General features: G+C 59.1%; 1 protein-coding gene across 2 annotated transcripts in view; it reads right to left on the bottom strand.

The window, feature by feature from the left end:
- Positions 1-18,970, bottom strand: part of NUP210 (nucleoporin 210) — a 100,008-nt gene that overhangs the window by 10,850 nt on the left and 70,188 nt on the right. The window contains exons 21-32 of one of the 2 annotated variants that reach the window (XM_067755607.1): positions 16,985-17,113; positions 15,596-15,723; positions 15,363-15,498; positions 14,005-14,067; positions 13,654-13,833; positions 11,006-11,086; positions 9,850-9,981; positions 8,510-8,668; positions 5,759-5,850; positions 3,996-4,170; positions 2,459-2,634; positions 297-375 (exon numbers count right to left, since the gene is read on the bottom strand). In XM_067755607.1, the coding sequence (XP_067611708.1) occupies positions 297-375; positions 2,459-2,634; positions 3,996-4,170; positions 5,759-5,850; positions 8,510-8,668; positions 9,850-9,981; positions 11,006-11,086; positions 13,654-13,833; positions 14,005-14,067; positions 15,363-15,498; positions 15,596-15,723; positions 16,985-17,113 (1,530 nt within the window). Of the gene's footprint in view, positions 1-296; positions 518-2,458; positions 2,635-3,995; positions 4,171-5,758; positions 5,851-8,509; positions 8,669-9,849; positions 9,982-11,005; positions 11,087-13,653; positions 13,834-14,004; positions 14,068-15,362; positions 15,499-15,595; positions 15,724-16,984; positions 17,114-18,970 lie in introns of both variants that reach the window. The other variant, XM_067755606.1, reaches the window with a different exon arrangement.

Below are 18,970 nucleotides of genomic sequence, written 5' to 3'. Positions count from 1 at the left end.
CAGATTGTAAGTCTTTTGGGGCTGTGTGGGCCCGAGGGTCTCTGATGCCACCACTCGGCCCAGCAGATGCAGCGTGAAAACGGCCCCTGAAGACACGGAGATGCAGGGGTGTGGCCGAGCACCAATAACAGCCTGCTGCAGAAAGAGACGGCAGGCTGGCTCTGGCCGGCGCGGCAGTTTTCCGACGCCCGCTCTAGACCATCACCAAGCTCCACGTGCACACCTGTCACAGCGGGCTGAGAGCCCCGTCCCACCTCCCAACCAGAGATGGTTCCCTCGGCCAGAATCTCTCGTACCTTCCAGGCTGACCAGAACCGTGGCCAGACAGAGGACGTCCCCCACCACCACTGCTCCGGACAGCTCGGGGGAGATGGCCTGCAGGACAGGCAGCGGGACGAAGTCAGAGAGGCCGCCGTGCGCCGCGTCCCACACTCTGAGCAGTGTCAGGCCCACGCTGACCGCGCGGACCACGCAGGTGTTGTTGGTGGCGCCCTTCCCGATCTGCACAAACTCGTCCCTGGGCACAGGAGACGTGGCTCTCAGTCTCGGGAGAGGCCCCAGCTCTGAGGGAGGAGCCAGCGAAGGGCCCCCGCACCCGCCCACTGCGCCCTGATGTCACCCGGGTGAGGGACCCGCAGGCCACACCGACCTGATTCACCCACCACCCGGGTGGGGCGGGGGGACCCAAAGCCCAGACAGGATGGCCAGCGTCACCATCCCCCCAGAGGAAAGTGATGTACCCTGTGCTCCCATCCCTTCCCAGTAGGGAACCAGGACACTCGGGGAGGCACAGGCTGCCTTCTGCCGTGTTACTGGGACCAGTGGTATTGCCCCTGCCCGCTTCCTCATCTGCCAAGTGGGGCTGACAATGTACCCACATCACAGGCTTGACGTGAGCCGCAGACCCGGTCAGCAGCTGGAAAGGGCTTAGGCCAGCAGCCGGCACATGGGCACACGGGGGGCACTCAGTGACGGCAGCCCCCGCGGGGCCGCAGGGACGGCTGGGCTGGGCAGGGAGAGGGTCAGGGTCTCTGCTCCATTGCCTCCCTGCCCACACCCCCAAGCCCTGACCGCTGTCTCGGAGATGGACGCTCCCCGCCACAGAAGGCCCGTGTGACTTCTGCAGGGGAGCTGGACAGGGGGCTCCGTTCCCTCCAGGGCAGCCTTCACGCCAGACCAGCAGATGCCCTGCTCTGTGCAGAGCGCCACGGCATGCCACAGGCCCTGGCGACCACAGCCTCAGTTGGTGGCCCCGGGGACTAGGCCACGTTCTCCACGTGACAGGTGTGAACACAGCGGCCTGGAAGGGTGACCCGCCCAAGCTCATGGGCCCCATAAAGGGCCGAGCCCGGCTTGAACAGGGCCCAACTCCAAACCCTGCTCTCCCAGGGCCCAGCCCTGGGTGTGTTCAACCACAGGGGACACATCTGCTCCAGGGCCCATGGGAAGCCCACGCTGCAATGGTCACCAACACCAGGACATGAGCTTCTGAGCCCAGAGAGGACTCTCTGGAGCGCTACTCCTTCCTCCTAGGTCTGGGGCTCCCCCCTCCTGCTCTTAGCTTGGTCTGCGTCCCCCAGGACAACGGTTCCTAACCTTTAGAATCACCTGAAGGCCTCGTTACAGCCCAGATTGCTGGGCCCTGAGAATGTGCATTTCTGAGTGTCCCAGGCGGTGGTAATGATGCTGGTCTGGGGACCACACTTTGAGAACCGCCGCTCCAGTAGACTCAGACATGGGGGCAGGTCTAGCCCGAGGCCACAGCTCTCTTTCCTGGAGACCACCCCCTCTCTCCTCACATTAGGCCTGAGGCTGCATTTGTATTTCAGAAGCACCAGCCAAAAAGAACTGCCCTTGGAGCCCAATGGGACCTGGTATCCAAACCCCACTTCCTGGCTGTGTGGCCCTGGACAAGTGGTTTGACCTCTCTGGGCCTCTACAAATGGGTGACAGCGAGGAGTCGGCGAGACGGCACGCAGAAGGGCCTGAGCGTTGGAAGGTGTGTGTCTTCTCTGACCAGCTTTCGTAGCAGGTATAACTGGCGCTCTGCACCCACTGACCACAGGGCCAGGCCAGCGACCAGGGCTGTATGCATCTCCCCTGCAGCCCAGCCTTCACGGCTGCACAAAATCTTACTACAGACCTTCCAACCACAAACCCCAACATCTGGGTTTTGCTTCCTGCCCACTGGCGCACCTCTGCTGAATGACTGCGTGCCTTCCGGTAATACAGACTCTCGGCCACACCTCCCCTTGCTCCTGATGCCTGGCCGAGGCCGGTGCTTCCCCCGTGGCCCCTGCGAGCAAGGCTTACCCCCTGCTCTTGGGAACCGTGAGTAACAAACTCTCCTCTCAGGGGCGCTGGCCTCTCTGCGTGGCCATCAGTCACCTGCGTGAATCAGATCTGGGTCTGATCGAGACGTGACTTCATGTGGGGAACGAGGGGGGCCCACCCCTACCTATTAGTTGCAAAGTTGAGGACAGAGTTGTGAGCGTGGAAGATGTCTCCGGAGTTGTCGTGGAAGTGGACGGTGAAAGTCACGGTCACTCCCAGGGGCAGGGCCGCCAGAGCCTCCTTGTTCTGGGTGTGCAGGGCGGGGCTCATGGAGATCCTCAGGTAGGAAACAGGGGACACCTGGGGACAGTGAGCAAACACAGTGACAACTGCACCAGGAACACCTCTCTGAAGATCCCCCTCCCGAGAACGGACGCCTGCCCCTAGCCGGTCCCCATCTCAGGAGGCGTGGGGGCTGGACCGACTTGGGGTCATGGAAAGAGCGGCTCAGCCCGTGACGGGGGCCCCCTCCTTGCATGACGGCCGGCCTCGCTCTCAGGAAACCCAACCCACAAGAGTCAAAAGCCATGACTGTGACAAATTACATCATTATTCATGTTGCAAAAATATCCTCTGGGCTTTGACTGCTCAGCTTCTTTGGAGGACCTGGCTCCAGGCATTTAAAGTAGAAACAAGGCCCGCTCGGACTGCAGGGGCAGCGTTGCCTGGGGGCCTCCGTACGCTACAGAGCTGCCAGGAACAGACGCCCCAGTTAGAGGGGAGACGGGAAAAGGAGGGGATGATGGGTTTCGGGAGCTCTAGACAGCAAGCTCTTTAGAGAGCAGACTTGGTTCTCTGACTCCAGGTAAAAGCCATCCTGGCCGAAAAGCCAGCCCCCAGAGAGCCCAGTTTCTCTGACGAAGATCAGCGGCGCAGCGACCGGCACGCAGCTGGTGCTCAATACTATCTGTTGACACAGGATGGGGGGTCAGTCACTTTCACTTACTCGAAAACTAGGGTGGACGGTTCCCTGCTAGACACCCATCTTGAAACAAAAAGATGTTAGGAAGGAAACAGGCCCACGACCCAAGCAAAATCTAAATATTACAGTGGTCGTGTATTTTCTCTGTCATTGAGAATCAGTTGTGCAAAGAAAACTCTGTTCAGGATAAACCCCAGGATCCGACCCAGGGACGCCCAAGGAGAAAGTCCTGTCTCTGAGGAGCACAGAATGGCAAGGGGACACGGGAGTGCCGGCTGGGACTGAAGGACGCCAACCCGGGCCAGGCCGACGTGGGCTAGAACCCAGAGCCTGACTCTCAATTACTGTGTGACACCCTGAGTCTTGGTCTCCTTGCCTGTAAGACGGGTCACCTCATCCTACGAGGTGCCGTCTGTAATGTAATGGTTTCTGGGTCAAGAGCCAGCACACACATTCAATGCTGACTGGTCAGGACACTGGAGTGCCAGTCCCAGAAAACCATGGACCTCTCTGGGCCTCAGTTTCCCCATCTATGAGACGAGGTCATTGCCATCAATCATCTCCAAGGATCTTCGGCTCCGACATCCAGAAGATGCTGCAGCTTCTCACCTAGGACCTTTAATAAACTCTTGCAGACAATCTCTTGGCTGGAAGGCGAGTATATTCACTTACACACCTGCGAGGGGAAAGCAGTCCTGCTGATTTTATTACTCCAAAAAGGAGGCGGACGTGATCCTACCTTGACAGCCACGATGATGGTCTGGTTGGCCCCAAAAGCCTCTTGGGCAGTCACTTCGACCGTGGATGTCCCGATCATGGACCCCGACACCAGGAAGCCTTTCTCATCAACATGCACGATGGGAACCTTCTCAGGCCCGTCCAGGACATGATAGCTCAGAGAGGCAGCGCCGTCCCTTCGGAAAACAAACCAGACCCGTGTTCACAGACAGCAGGAGTGTCACAGCAAGGGGCCCGGGGTTTGGGAGTCCCGCTGCTCCTGGGAGAAGAGGCCCGATCTCAGCCCCGCCGAGCACCGGGACGCTGTGCACAGCCCGCTGCAGCTCCTCAGTTGCCAACAGGAAACCTAACTTGTAAATCCAAGGGTTCCAAGGAGAGCGGCACCTTCCACGAGCCGGTCAGTGGGAGGGAAGGGAGGGAAGGCTGCGGGAGCCGCGGGTCCCCTCAGCAGCACAGGCAGCTGCTGTCAAAGACCCCTCCGCGGTAACTGTCTTCAGTTTGCTGAAATAAGGCAGCCTGGTGCGGCGGGAAGAGGATGGGGCTCTGAGCTGGACGGAGCCCAAAGGCAGACCCAACAGCCCGCTGACAACTATGCACCTTTAGGCACGTGTCCCCTCTCTCGGCCTCGGCTTCCTCAACTGTGAACTGGGAGTTATGGCCCTGCCCTGTCCTATTTCCAAGGGCCAGTAACTGGATAAAAACGGGCCACTTGCTAAGAATGTGGTTTGGAAAACTACTGATAATATGCACTGGGGAGAAGACAAATTATGCAGTATTTTATGCTCTTTTACATATTCATTGATGTTATAAGGAAAGGAAGGAAGGAAAAGCCTCCCAGGCCTGGCCCCGCTCACCCTCTCTCTGTGCCGCAGCCCCACAAACGCTCTGCAGATGACTTGAAGCAAATGTCATTGCTTCTGCCTCAAGTTTCTCCTCCCTCATCAACCCCAGCCTCTTAACCTCCTATGCATCCTTAAGTCCCAGCTCCAGCATCTCCACTGGGGGTGTGCCTCCCCGGATCCTCACATGGAAGGCCTTCCTTTGGGCTGTGGCTTCAACACTGTACCTCGTTTCATTACAGCCCTTCTCTCTCTCCACTGCCCTCTTCCCCACCGGACTCCTCAAGGGCACGGCTGTCACCCACCTCTGACCTAGAGCCCTGCACGGAGCCGGGAAGGGACACTTTTGGCTGTGCGTCCCCCACGTGTGTGTCTCTCCAGTGGTCCTTACAATGCCCAACTTTGCACCCGCAGTTCACACACAAGGCACCACTACCCAAAGCATCGTCTTAGAATGCCGGGCAGGAGGCAGGTTTGCAGGCAGGCTTCAAAACCCCGCTTCTCTGCGTTCATGCATGTCCCCACCACCCAGCAGGGGCCGAGATCCACATTTTCACGAACCCCCAGGTGACGCCCCGGCTCCTAGACTACACGGAACAGCAAGTCTTGAAGACACAGGGGCATTCGAGAAATTGAACACCTCCAGGCTGGCACTTTTCCCCCTCTGAAGCAGTGGATGTCCGCAGAAAGCATGAGAGGTTCTGGGCCACAGGGAGAAGAGGGACCCACGGGGAGACGCCGCAGACGAGCAGGGGACGTCCACAGTGACGGGAGGAGGGCAGAGGTCAAACCCGCTTCCAGCGCGACGCCAGGAGGGAGGTGCAGCTCGCCCGAGGCACCCACGGCTCCTGACGACTTGGACAAATGAGCCGTCGGATGTGAGCACAGCTTCGCAACCTGGACGAAGCCGCGTCGAGTCGCCTACCTGTTTGTCTGGAGCTTGACAAATGAGTTGGGCGACATTAGCACGTGTTCTGCTTCTATCTCAGGGTTCAGCAGCCGCAGCTTTTCAAACACCTGGAAGAGAGGGGGAGTTTTGTTTCCTGGGATCCCTGGAACCACGTCCAGGGTCTGCTTGTCTCCCAGGGGTGAGAGGGGCCGGTGCCAGCACCTGTTATGCAGCTGGTGATGCGGTGGCGAGGGCTGAGCTTTAAGAGGCTGAAGGCGCGATGAGGAGGGACAGCAGGTGCGCTGGTGAAGCCCCTGGGGCTGCTTCACAGAAGCACGGGCCTCCCCTGAGCCCTCGGGACATATGTGTGTGGAAAGCGGCAGAGTGACGGGGCCCAGGGTCCTGCTCGGTGATGCTGCCAGGACGGAGCCTGGAGAAAGCTCTCAATTCGCCTCTCAGAGAGACATGCTGCTCCTTACATGCCCCTCGCAGATCCACCCCCTCAGCCCTGCCTCTCGCCCTCTAGCCTGCCAGGCTCCGGCAGGATCCGCACAGAACTGGTACGGGGTGCCTGGTGACCTCAGGCCAGCAGCCGATAAACCCGATGACGTCGGATGGACTCTAATCCTGCCACGGAGGCAGCCCTCCCCTGGGGCTCCAGACCCCTCTCTGCACGCAGCCTGACGCGCCCAGCACCCTTCAGGTACCTGTCTCCAGGGACCCATCTGAGCCTAGATGCCAAGGACAGCTTTGGCTCCCCGCTGGCTTCTGCTCCGATCAGACCAGCTGGACGCTCCTAAGGGCCTGTGTCTAAAATCATCTGAGCTGATGGATGATTTTCCAAGAGGAAACTGGCCTGACTCCCCTCCCTCCGCGCACCGCCATGTTCTGACCGTACACTCAACCTCGATTTCCTCATCTGTAAAAAGGGTCTAGACGTAATCATCCTTGCCACGCTTGTCTCACAGAGCTGGGGGATTCGTGCGACACGACGGAGTGGCAGTGCTTCCTCACAGGGCACGGAGCACGGCCTCGGGAGCCAGACCGGGCTCTGGAGTCGCGTGAGCACTTCTGCCAGGCAGGCGGCATCCAGAGTGAAGCTGCCTCACTGATTACGTATCTTGCGGGAAATACACGCACGGGCAGGTCCCCTCCCACTTTCCTTAGGCATGGACCTCTGTGGTCCCTCTTGAGATGGACATGAAGGTACAAGGGGGACCTTCCTCTCCTGTTACGTGACCGGCAGAAAAGCACCACTGCCAGCACCATGGTGAACGGCCTCGGTGCCAGGGAGACGATGGGGGCTGGGGGGCCTGTGATACCGGGGGGCACCTCTCTATCAACGGGAGGCTGGCCCTTATCTCTTGCTGGTTTTGCCGTGTGGCATCATGCCATGCATTCATACTGGGCTTTTAGACAAAATCTTCCTATTTTTAAATGTTGGCAACAAATAAAAATTGTTTCAAAGCCCTGAGTGAGCCAAATAAAACACCTCTGTGGGCTGCATCCAGCGCCTCTAAGTTTCCGATGTGCTCAAAACCCATCTGCTGTCAGCCAGGGACACCGCGGCGCAGAGAGGTTAGACGACCTGACTGAGGTCACAGAACCTGGCAGCTGCAAAGCCCTGTCTTTAATTTCAGGATAGGTGTCAGAACTTGCTTCCTTTTGTTTTCAGCTAGGAAGAGCATGTATGTGTGTGTTTCTATGTGTGTATTTGTCCGTGTGTGTGTGTGTGTTTGTATGTGTGTGTGTGGTTTGTGTGTGTGCGTGTCTGTGTGTGTGTGTGTGTGTGTGTGTGCCTGTGTGCCTGTGCAGGCAGGGGTGAGGGGGGTTGGCAGACAGGCGTTTCTCTTTGAAATCTGCTTCTTTGCCCCTAATGAGGTATGTGCCTGGTTTAGAAATGGTTTGCTCCTTCCTGAAGAGGGGGCTTGAACCCATTTCTTTTCTCATGATACTTAGGGGCTGCTATCAGTTTTTCTTTGCAATTTAGGGGAACCCAGACATTACTGAGCCCCAGATTAGCAGAATGGGGTCCCTGAAGCTAAAAATGCTCTTCGTTGTTTTTACAGAGGGGCCCAGAGGGGGCAGGGGTGGTAGAGAGAGACGTGGGTCGAGCCCTGGGCTGGACAGGGGTGGCTGGGCTCTGGTCCTGCCTGGTCCGAGTCCTGCTGGGTGCCCCCCCAAGGGGCTCTGAGCAGGCCACCTCCCGTCCTCAGGCTCGGTTTCCATCAGTGAACGATGGGTCGCACCCTCTGTCTTCCAGGCACATCCCTCGAGGCCTTTCAGGACCCTCTGCTGCCCACTCCCCAGGACCCGCAGGGACACTTCACCCCCAGGGCCACCGGCTCATCTAGGGCAGCCGCACCTGCAGCTCCTGCCCCGCAGGCTTTGTGGGAGCCCGCCTGGGGAGTGGGGAGAGTGTGTCTGCTTCTGCTAAGTGCGTCACATGTTTGTGAAATATACAGACAACTAAATGAATGCCCGGCTCAGACAATTTTCCAGGCTTTTCCCCCAAGAAGGCACCCCAGACTCTGAGCTCAGAATTATCTGCTATTCTGGGAGCACATTAAGCTACTTCAGACTTTCAGCCCTGTGCACGTGCCAGGCCCCCCAATCCTGAAACATACCCCCTCCGTGAAGCCCTGGGTCACCCCATCTCTGGGCTCCCACAGCACCTCATACCCCCAGCCCCCTGACATGTGCCCACAAGGCCCCTGGGAGGAGCAGGGCTGCTGGGTTGGCCTTTGCTCTCCCGCTAACGGTGGCTTCTGCCCACCCGTCCTTTACCTGGATTTGGATCTCGTCAGAGAGCTCTTTGGCGAGGCCCAGCAGCTGCCCGGCTGTGGGGTCCTGGGCCTTGACCACCACCCTCAGCCCGGTGCGGCCCTTCACCCGACCGTGCACGTTCATGGCAAAGTTGTACTGCGACGGCAGCCGGAGCGATGCCTGCGACAGATGTCGAAAGTGTCCCCAAAGGGCAGAGCCGGACAGGAGCCCCAGACCCCCTGCACTGCCTGAATGCTCTCATCCTGCTGCCTTCCCGCCCCGTCAGGGCCTGCTACCTGGGGGCTGCAGCCCGTGGCCACCTCAGCACGAGCGCAGGGCGCCCCACGCTGCGATTCATGTTCACAGTAGCCTGTGAAAGAGGCTAGGCCAACCAGCGTTCTCACACAGGACTTCTCAGAGCCTCGGCTGTGCGGGGGGTCAGGCGAATCACCAAGAAGATGTTAGACTTGGGGTGTCCCCCCAGAGCCCCCGCCGTGGGCTATCTGTGAAAAAGTCACACGTCCGGGTACACGGGGACAGTCTGGGGACAGGACTCTGGTCCCATAGGGTCGGGGGGAGGCTCTCGTCCAGCACTAGATGAGCTTCAGGAAGCCTCCAGGAGACCCCCATCCCATGCCCGGCCCCCTCCCCCCCATCCATGGAGAGGACAAGAAGAAACCCCCAGTACCAACCCCACTCGGGTCCTGGGTGACCAAGGCCCACACAGGGTGGCAGCCTGTAGTCACCAGGGCCGGCACCCGGCCCATAGCCCACTGGCTGGGCGACCCCGGGCGCGTCCCCCCTCCTCACGCGTGGGCTCCAGCTCATACAAACGGGGGCAGCACGTTCTCTCCAGCTGAGGCTTAGGGAGGGGCCGGGGACCCCCTAGGGAGGCCTAAGGGGACAGGGGTGGGGTCCTGGGATAAACCTGGAGAAAACCCCAGGGCTGCCAGGCGTCATCTCGGCAAGGGGGTCGGAAGCTACAGACTGGGGACCCCGACCAGGACCCCGAGACGTTCTGGAACTTCTGTGACATCCCCACCAGGCTGTCGTTTTTGCTGCCTTCCGCTAGCAGGTCACTAAGCCCCTGTGCAGCGCGGCTGGTCGGCAAGAATGTACTTAAAATGAAAAGGCTGCGGACTGTCCTGGGAACCGCGAGGGGGGAGCTGGGCGACCTGGTTCCTGGACACGAGCAAGACTGAGAGGCCGGGAGGGATACCGGGGAGCGACAGTGTGGCCGCAGCCTTGGGAGAAGGAGTCAGGGAGCCACAGGAGGGCGTGAAGCGCAAGACACGTGGTGAGAACCCTCCCACCCCAACACTGTCTGGGATGGAGTCGGGGGACTCTGGGAGGGTGGGTACCTCGTGGTGCCGCCCCCGGACGTCCAAGATGTCTCGCTTGGTGACAGACCAGTGGAAGGTCAGGCCCGGCACGGCATTGCCGAAGGAGAAAGGGTTCTGGTTGTTGGTGATCCCGGTGACGTAGACAGGCATCTGCGGGGAGAAGCCAGGCCTGTGACTGCCGGGGTCCAGCGGCCGGAGCCCCACCCCCCGGATGCTCCGGGGCACTGCCTGAGCTGCCGCCCGCTGCTGGGTGCTTCCCCGTCTCCGCGGGGCAATGGGAGCCGCACCCAATTCCTCCCTAAGCAGCGGCAGGTGCAGCATAGGTCCCAGGAGGCCTGACAAAACAGCAAAGGACCGAGCGGAACACAGCACCAGCCCCGCACCTCCCGTCCTTCTTGGGCTGCGGGCTGTCGCAGCTCGGCCGGGAGACCCCATTCCTAAACGACTGCCTCTAGCTCTGGGACACCTGCAGCGCCCCCAGCCCCCGCCACACAGCTTACCCTGCTCCCCTCCTTCTCAGTCTAGCGGGGGTCCCTGCTCACGAGGGGTGGACTCGGTCTCCGACAATCTGAACTGACCGAGCGCCGACCAGAGGGAGCGCGTGGAGGTGACGCGGCGAAAGGCGGGGACGGACCTGAGCCAGGCTGTGGGTCGGCGCCCCGTCCCGCCGCTTGCCAGCTGTGCGGACGCCCTAAGCCTGCCACGTGCGCACCTCCTCTTCTGTGACGTGGACGTGACCCCGGAGCTACCTCTCGGGGCTGTTATGTGCCCCATGTGGACTAACACACAGAAAGCACCGAGAAAGCTACGCACCGTCCAAACACCGGCTCCCGAGAGGCGCCAGGTGCCAGTCTAGGTGCGGGAGGGCGACAGACTGGTGGAGACACAGGCATCACCTGCTGACGGCACCCACACGGGGCGACAGGCGTAAGCGCCGTGCGTAAGAGGAGATGGCGCCGTTGGGGAGAATGGCAGGGAGCCTTTGGGCTGCCGCAGGAAAGGCAGGGGAGTGAAGCTGGACCCCCAGGTAAACAGGGTTCAGCAGGTGAAGGGCATGGAGAACTGTCCCAGCAGAGGGCACAGCTCATTCTGAAGCAGAACTCAGGGCCTGAGCCCTGCCGAGAGGCTGCTCCGGGAGCTCAGACAGGAGGGCCTGGAGAGGTTCCCGCCTCACCTGGGTCTCCGTCCTCATCCGGGTGATGGGGGCACGGATCCTCACGGCCTGGAGCAGCAACACCTCCACCTCCACGAGGTCCTAGGAAGAGGGCTTGGGGCTCAGGCTGACTGTGGGCAGGCGCTATGTGCTAGTGACAGGAGTTTGGGGAAGGGACACCCCTCCCCCAGGAAGGAGGCTCCTGCCAAGGCCAGCTCAGAGTCACGGGTCAGAAGGCACCCATGATGCTCCTCCTCCCTAGGAGGCCTGGCTTGGCGGGTGGCTCGCCCCACGTGGACCTGGCTGCTGCCTCTTCCCTGCCCCTGGGGGTGCCGGCCTGGTCCTCTGAACCTACAGACCTGTCCGATCCAGATGCTCCAGGTCAGCACTGCAGAGACTTGGGGACACTGACCAGGGACTGTTCCTCTCTAGGCCAGGCAGCCCTCACAGGACAGGTCTCCAGACCTCCCAACCCCAAATCCAGCCTGTCTGTCTCTGAGCAGAGTACCGGGACAAATGCAGGAGCCAGGTAGAGTGTGCTTAGAATAGACTATATCCTCCTTCCTTCTGAATTCTATACTCCTGTTAATTTGGCCAAAGACTAACTTTACTGGCTTCTTTGTAGTGCTGCTGACACATGCTGAACCCAGGCTGCTAAAACCCTTAAGTCCTTTGTACATACACTCACGTGAGCCCATCTCCTGTGCCTTGTGATGTGGGCTAACTCCTGGCACGTAGTAGGTGCCCAGCTAGCCTCCCTTCCCTTCCTTCCCTGCATCCTTCTCACTGCTGTCTTCCCTTGCTAGTCCTGGACTATTCCTCGGCTTTGGGAGCTGATTCTTAGGGTGACCCGAATCGCACAGATGGAACCGTGAGCTTCTGACCAGAGTCGCGTACCCTTCTGGGACACGTGGACCTCAGGGCCTCAGGCTGAGCCCCCACCTGCCTGGGCTCAAGGAGACGCCTTTCAGATGGAGCTGGCGGTGCAGCCTTTCCATCTACCAAGGGGCACCGGGGCCTTGCCCCGGCCCCTCCTCCAGCCTGCCAGATGGGAGACGCAGAGAGGTGGCCCAGTGAGGTCGGCCTAGAGAGGAGGGTGGCCAGGAGGGACTGCATGGCCTTGTGTCCTCTAGACCAATCCCCAGCCAGTTGCTGTGTCAGCTGTGTCAGCCACGCGGGGCCCCAGGAGGAGAAAAACAAGCCCATTCCTGAGGCTGCAACCCTTTCTTTAGAGAGAAACAAAGCAGGGCCTCCTTGGTCCTTAATTTTACTCTCCTATGCCCAGTGGTTTCTCGTCTTTATAAAATAGATAGGTAAACTTGGAGTATCCACCCAGTGATTCAAAAGGACTTTGTGGCGTAAGCGGGATACTTGGAGAGAGAGTGGAACTGCTGGGAAAGGAGTAAATCGATGCACTCAGTGTCGGGTCAAAGTCAGCCCCACCCCCTCCAGAGGGTCCCAGCGCCCCAGAGCTGTGTGTTCAGGTGCTCCTAACTCGGCGGTGCTCCCGGACTGCTGTCAGGAGCCCAGTTTCTGTCCACAGCCACACCACCCAGGACAAAACGCCCTCTTCGAGCTGGGGTTCCACCGTGGCCTGACCACCAAGCTGACGCTCCTGCAGGTCGCGGCAGGCCAAGGACACGGGGAAGAATCCAAGCACCCTGAGCTCTTCTCGAGAGGCGGACATGCTCTGCCCTGTCCTTCCCAGAGGCCCACGGAAGTGCCTGGCCCTGGGAAAGGCAGAAACGATCAGACTTAGAGACACCTGCTTTCACCTGCTTGGAGTCAGGGCCACCGATATGGGACAGGGGGACCCTCCTGGGTGAGGCTTCCCCTGAGTCGGCCTCCAGCATCTCTGCTGACCCAGGAAATTGGTCAGGAAATGTCCCCCACTCCAGCGAGGAGGCGGGGGGAGATGACTTGACTTCTAGCTGAGCAAAGATTCTGGCGGATGACTCAGGCTTTCTTTTTCGCCTGGAAATATAAATCCAGGTCTGAAACACTACTGGTGTCCAGTTACCCTCGTGTACAGCAGCCAAGTCAGCACATGCCTCCAAAAACATACACCATAACCCAGCAAGTGTGTCCGAGCCTAGAGCAGCCCAACTCTGCTAGGAGAACATCTCCAAGCCCAGCTGGAAAAGAAGACCTGAAGGCGGGAGGGCTCTGATGCTGGCAATACTAGGTCGGGTCCTAGAGCAGCCGTGTGGTGGCCGTGGGTCACTAGCCCGTCCCTCGGGCCCATCACCTGCACATGAGCAGAGCAGAGGGTCCGGGGAGGACTCGGGGAGGCACGTAAAGCAGAGTCCGCTGGCACAACGGCTACTGTCAGCCTGCACTGGAATGGCCCCGGGCGTGGGGCTTGGGGACCCTTCCCCTTAAGGAGCAGCCGGGGAGCCTCAGTCTGGAGGAGGGCAACCTCGGGGGTACGAGTGCAGGGCTGGCCCTGGTGGGGGTAGGTGACAGGCAGGGGCTTGGGCTCAGAGGGCAGAAGCAAGACCCTGGGAGAGGGCGGCCCTTGGCAAGAGCCCCAGCCCAGCAGGCAGGGCTTCCTCCCAGCCCGGGTCACCAACCCCACCAGCTGCCTGGGGAGCAACGAGCCTCACCCGCGAGGCTGTGTCCAGGGCGGATTCGGAAGGTGCCCGCTGCGGTGCAGCCCACGCCCTTACCTGTGACACGACGACGAGCCTGCCGCTCTCGGCATCCACAGCCTGCACGACCCCCGACACGGCGCCGTGGCCCACGGAGAGGCCTCGCACAAGCCCGGTGCTGCCCACCAGCGCCACGCTCTCATTGCTGATGGAGAAGAGGATGTTGGACTGAGGCTGGGGGCCGCCCTCGGAGGTGATCTGGAGGGAGAAGAGCAGCGCCCGTCAGCCCGTCCCCCGGCCGGCCCACGCCTCACCCTCGGGGGCAAGGGTGCCAACACCCCAGCACTCTCCACAGCCCGTTCTGAAGCCCCAGGCAGGGGACACGGCCGCGGGTGGGGGTGGGGCGGGGGCGTGGCCTTTGGTTCCTACCTGCATCGTGGCCCCGATAATCAGCGTCACCTTCCTGGGTATCAACCTAAACGGGGGAAAGACCTGGGTGTGGAGACACAAGGGAGAAAGGGGCCCGCTGTGTTCCAAGCTCCTGCAGCCGGACACAGTCACATTCAATTCCAGAGAAGCACGGTGCGCAGACATCACTCCTCTGAAGGGGGCGCCGGCGAGCGCCTGGGGTCCCGGCCAAGCCTGGGGGAGCCCGAGCAGCCCCCACGAGACCTCATCCCACCCCTGGGCCCGAGGATCTGCGGTCCTCAGGGCCGTGTTCTGCTCCTGTGGAAGCCACCTGGGAACTGTAGAAATGCCCGCTCCCCGGCCTGCCCCGGCCCCGCCAGTCGGAGGTGGGGTCCTGCAATGTGTTTCAACAAGTCACCACGAGATCTGACACGCGTCCAAGCTTCCAACCCACTGCTTTCGAGATTTCCCCAACTCCTCTTTGGAAGGGGTCGTCTCTCCACTAAATGTCTCCAGATTCCTACTGACTAATTGCCTTAGAAGAGCCCTCTACTTCGACGGCCTCAACATTTTCCAGAGGAGGAAAGCAGGACTCGAGGGGCAGGGACGACGATGTCCCCGTCTCTGCAGCAGTGCAAAGCCCCCAGTCCTCCTCCTGTACCCCTACAACCCCTGCTTTGCCGCAAGTGTGCCAGTCGGCCCGGGGCTGCTTTGTGCGTGAGGAGTCGTCTCCGTATGGCTGCGTCATTTACAGGCAGATAGGACTTTCTTCTCAGCAGTAGAAGAAAGGTGCACTGCCATCTAGAAGCACCAACCACACCCGCCAACACCAAGCCCCCGGCCCATGTGGCCGAGATGGTGGAGGAGGGGGCAGGACCAGTTTAGTGCTGCCGAAGAATAAACTCGGACACGACTTCCTGGCCCTGGCGGCTGTGGGGCTCCCGTCACAGTTGAGACGGTGTCGGGGCCCTGGAGCTCCCTCACCCAGAACGGCTGCTCCCAGAGTTCCCTCGAGGAGCGCACCGCCTCTAAGGCCCCGACTGTCAATGGGCACCTCTGCACACGAGCCCAGACCGGTCCGCACTCCTCCCCAGCCACCCCCTTGCTGTGCGGCAGTAGCTCCCCTCCCCTGAGCCACGCCACACCCGCTCCGTCCCGGAGAGACTGAGGTAACCCAGGCCCCTCCCTCCTGCGGCCCCAGGTCCCCGGGACCAGTGAAGGCCCCCTTTTTCATCAGAAGACACAGTAGGGCAGTTTAATACGGCCCCTCCACGTGGCTTCCTGGGCTGCCCCTAAAACGCCCAGCCTATCACAGAAAAGCCCCAACATGCAACAGGGGCTGGGCTGAGGCCATGAAGCATGAAGAGGGACAGCTTTACCTCAATCTGCTGTGGGGCCGAGTTGATTCTCTGTCCAGCCTTATCGGTCACGGTTGCGGTGAGACTGGTCTGGCCAATGGCCACGCCATGGACGCGGAACACGGCGGTGTAGTCGTCTGGGGCCTCGTCGAGGGCCCTGGAACAGAGGGAGGGGCTGGGACTTCTTCCCCGACAGACCTGTCGGCAATGCCCTGAGATGCCCTCCTCTGACCCCTGATCCTGCAAGGACTCACACCAACGTGACGATCTGGGAGGCTGCCCGGAGCTTCAGGTCCATGAAGGCCAAGTACTTGGCCAGGAAGGGCTTCTTGTGGAAGTCCAGCACGCGAACATATGCCTTGACCGTCTTCCCAATCTCCACCTACATCAAGGGGGACAGAGACTCAGGGGTGGCCTTCGAATGACCCATGCCACCACCTGTGGTACCCTACGGCTCTCTGCAAAAGCATCAACAACCTCAAACCCACAGACCCAAGTTGACCTTCAGACTATCAGCCCATGAACAAATGAAAATCGGTTACGTGCTTTCTGTATTCAAGACGCCTCAGGGATACGTCGACGCATAAATGACACATCCCACTCTGAGAGAACTAACAATCTTGGGGGGGGGAATAAATTAGAAGTATGGGATTAACAGATACACATTACTATGTATAAAGTAGATAAACAACTGGATTTACTGTATAGTACAGGGGTTATATTCAATATCTCATAATAACCCATAATGGAAAAGAATCTGAAAAAGCATATATGTATGTATAACTGAATCACTGTGCTGTACACCAAAAACTAACACAACATTGTAAATCAACTATAATCCAATAAAAAGAGAGAACTAACATCTCCTTAGAGAGACAATCCATAGCTTAGAATAGCAACAGGCGTACAGTGGGGGTTAAAAAGGGCTCAGTGACCCAAGAGTTCACACCTGGCACGTAATATATACAGCGAGAACTCTGGGAAACATGAGGCAGAAACGCTTAGTGAAAGAACTCAAGTCTGGAGGCAAATCACCAGAGGAAATGAGATCAGAGGAGGACTACCGGAGGCTAAGAGAATATTGACTTTTAAGGAGTCCAAGTTGCTTGAACGTCCCCCTCTAATTACCAACTATTCTCTCCCCCCAGGAAGACAGGACTCTGACAGCATCCCTCTTTAAGCCTCACTGCAGTTACTTCAGGTATTTGGAGTAAAATCCCTCTTTACATTAAAGAAAAGCCCAGATCTATTATGTATTCATTTTGCGAAAGCACTCGGCGTTAGTACATCTTACTCATCTGCCACTGAAATTTCTAAGAATCCAAAATGTACATACTGGGGAGAAAATTCACATTCAGCAATGCATGCACCGGGCTGGTTAGTAACTTGCACCAGTCAGAGGACAGGAATTCCCAAGCTGCAGCTAACGTGGGGACAACTTCCGGCGGGATTTACAGCCAGGTTTTACAGGTGTCAACTGAGATGAAGACGGATACCCTCGGAGGCCGCTCTGCACTGAGCCCAGAATGCTGGGTGAAACAGCACTGCGAGCTGCAGGTGGACACGAGGAAAACACCCCCTGAACCCCCATCGTTCTCCAGGCCTCCGCAGGGAGGGAGCCGTATCGGGAAGTTGACACTGACCTTGTCCACCACGCGGATGTACAGCTCCTGAATGTCCGAGACATAAACGTCAGCCTTTGCCGGGGCCGGGAAGGCTAAGCACAAGTCGTGGATCATGATGGTTGAGGTGCCCGGGAGCAAAGGGTGCACCTGCAAGGTCAGAGGTGGGTGCGGTTACACAGCTGCTCACGGCAGCAGCCTGTCGCCCGTGGGACACTGTCTCCCAGAGACTGCAGACCAGGGCTTGGAAAACCCTAACGTTGCCCTGCCCACTCCTCATCACGAGTACCCACTGCCAGCCAGGGGAGGGGCTTGGGATGTAAAATGTTAGAGCCAGGATAGATTTCAGAGAGCATTTATTTCAACTTTGCACAATTTACAGAGAAGAAAATGGAAGCTGCTTCAAGGTGGGGTTGGTCAGAGCTTGGCAGAGTGAGGACTCACACCCAGGGTTCCATATCTCCTGTCCAGGCCACCTGCCCCTGCAGCTCCCATAAGAGAAGAGCATCCCATGGGGTCTCCTGTGAAACTGCAAGTCAGGGGCTGGTAGAGGGTGAGACCACTGCTTTCCAAATGAAGCTCTCACTGAGAAATCCTAATCTGAGCCCACAGACTCTCAGAACCTGGGAACGGGCCGAGGAGGCCACCAAGTCTTCAGTGCGAGCTCTCTGAATCTTGCCCATCCCCACATTCACCTCAACCTCTGCTGTGTTTGCAGTAGAGCCCTCATAAAATGTTTGGAGTGCAGGAATTCATCTATGCTCCTGTCTTCCACGTTTTCACTGCCAAAGGCCCCCTTTAAGTCTTCTTCTCTCTCTACCTTCTTCCAGGGATCCCACCTTCAGAAAAGTCTCTCCCCAGACAAACTGCATCATCACCACTCTCTCATGTTGGGGATGGACTCGTGGTAACTTGTCATGTTGCTTAGGCGTGCATCTCAACTGAGTGGTCTTGGGGGCTGGGCAGGTGGAGGCATGTCATGGAGCTAGTGGGTGGGCCCGCGGCTGCCTCCCATCTCTACCTGGCCCTGGCTTTGCTGCCTGAGATTTGTGGTCTTATATTCACCGGGGGTGGGAGATGGGCGGTGGGTACAGTGAACTGCTCAGTGTTGGCAAAGCTACAATTTCAATGTCAAGAACCTGTGGGGGAAAAACGTCAGGAGACAACCAAATACTATCCTATTGCACCCAGGTTAGAAGCCTTCAAAGGCTGCCCAGAGTGAGCCCACATCCTTAACACATCCTATAAGAACCTGGCACGATCTGGCCCTTGCCCAGGACTCTGGTTTCACCGCAAAACACCCTCCCCCATGGCCATCACACTCCAGCCATCTGGCGCCTGTCTACCCGCCTCAGGGCTGCATAGTCCACCTTTGAGATGTGGGGGCTTGTCCTCCCCCTGTGCCCACCTGCTGGCTCCCACTCACCCTCGGTCCCATTCAAGTGTCCCTCCTCGGTAAACTCTCCCCTGATCTGGAAGGTCGGGACCTTTGCCCCTCTGCTCTCTTCTCCTGCTGCAGCTGCACCACTCTTCACTCCAACTCGATGTAGACCTCCCTGTGCAACCTCCCCCAGGCTGTCTTCTCCCCTAATGCAGCCTCAGGACCGAGCCTCACACCTGGCCAAGACTCGGCCCCCGCCCAGCGTGTTGAGTACACTGAGATCCAGGGTCACCGCTCCAAGCCGCTGGTTAATGTAAGGAGACCTGCACCTGCCTCAGCTCAGCTTCAGCCCTGGCTTTGTCAACACGTGGGAATTTTTGAAAAAAGGGGTCTGCAAACCCCAGGTACCATCATCTATTTGGGAAGTGCTGATTCTGGCCCACATCCTTCAGTGAACACATGGGGAGACAGGCCCACCCAGGGTGGGAACCCAGCCTTGAAGGGGCAGCACTGGGGAGGGAACACGGTGCCCGAGCCCCCAGTTTAGGGCTTCTTCTCCCACACTCAGCCGCTTCCCAGAGCTGGATGCCACCAGCAGCCAGAAAGGAACCGTCGGGCAGGGGAGG

Source organism: Pseudorca crassidens, chromosome 10, assembly GCF_039906515.1.
Source record: "Pseudorca crassidens isolate mPseCra1 chromosome 10, mPseCra1.hap1, whole genome shotgun sequence".
NCBI lineage: Eukaryota > Metazoa > Chordata > Mammalia > Artiodactyla > Delphinidae > Pseudorca > Pseudorca crassidens.
Note: the sequence above shows the minus strand (reverse complement) of the source record. Positions and strands in the feature narration are given on the sequence as shown.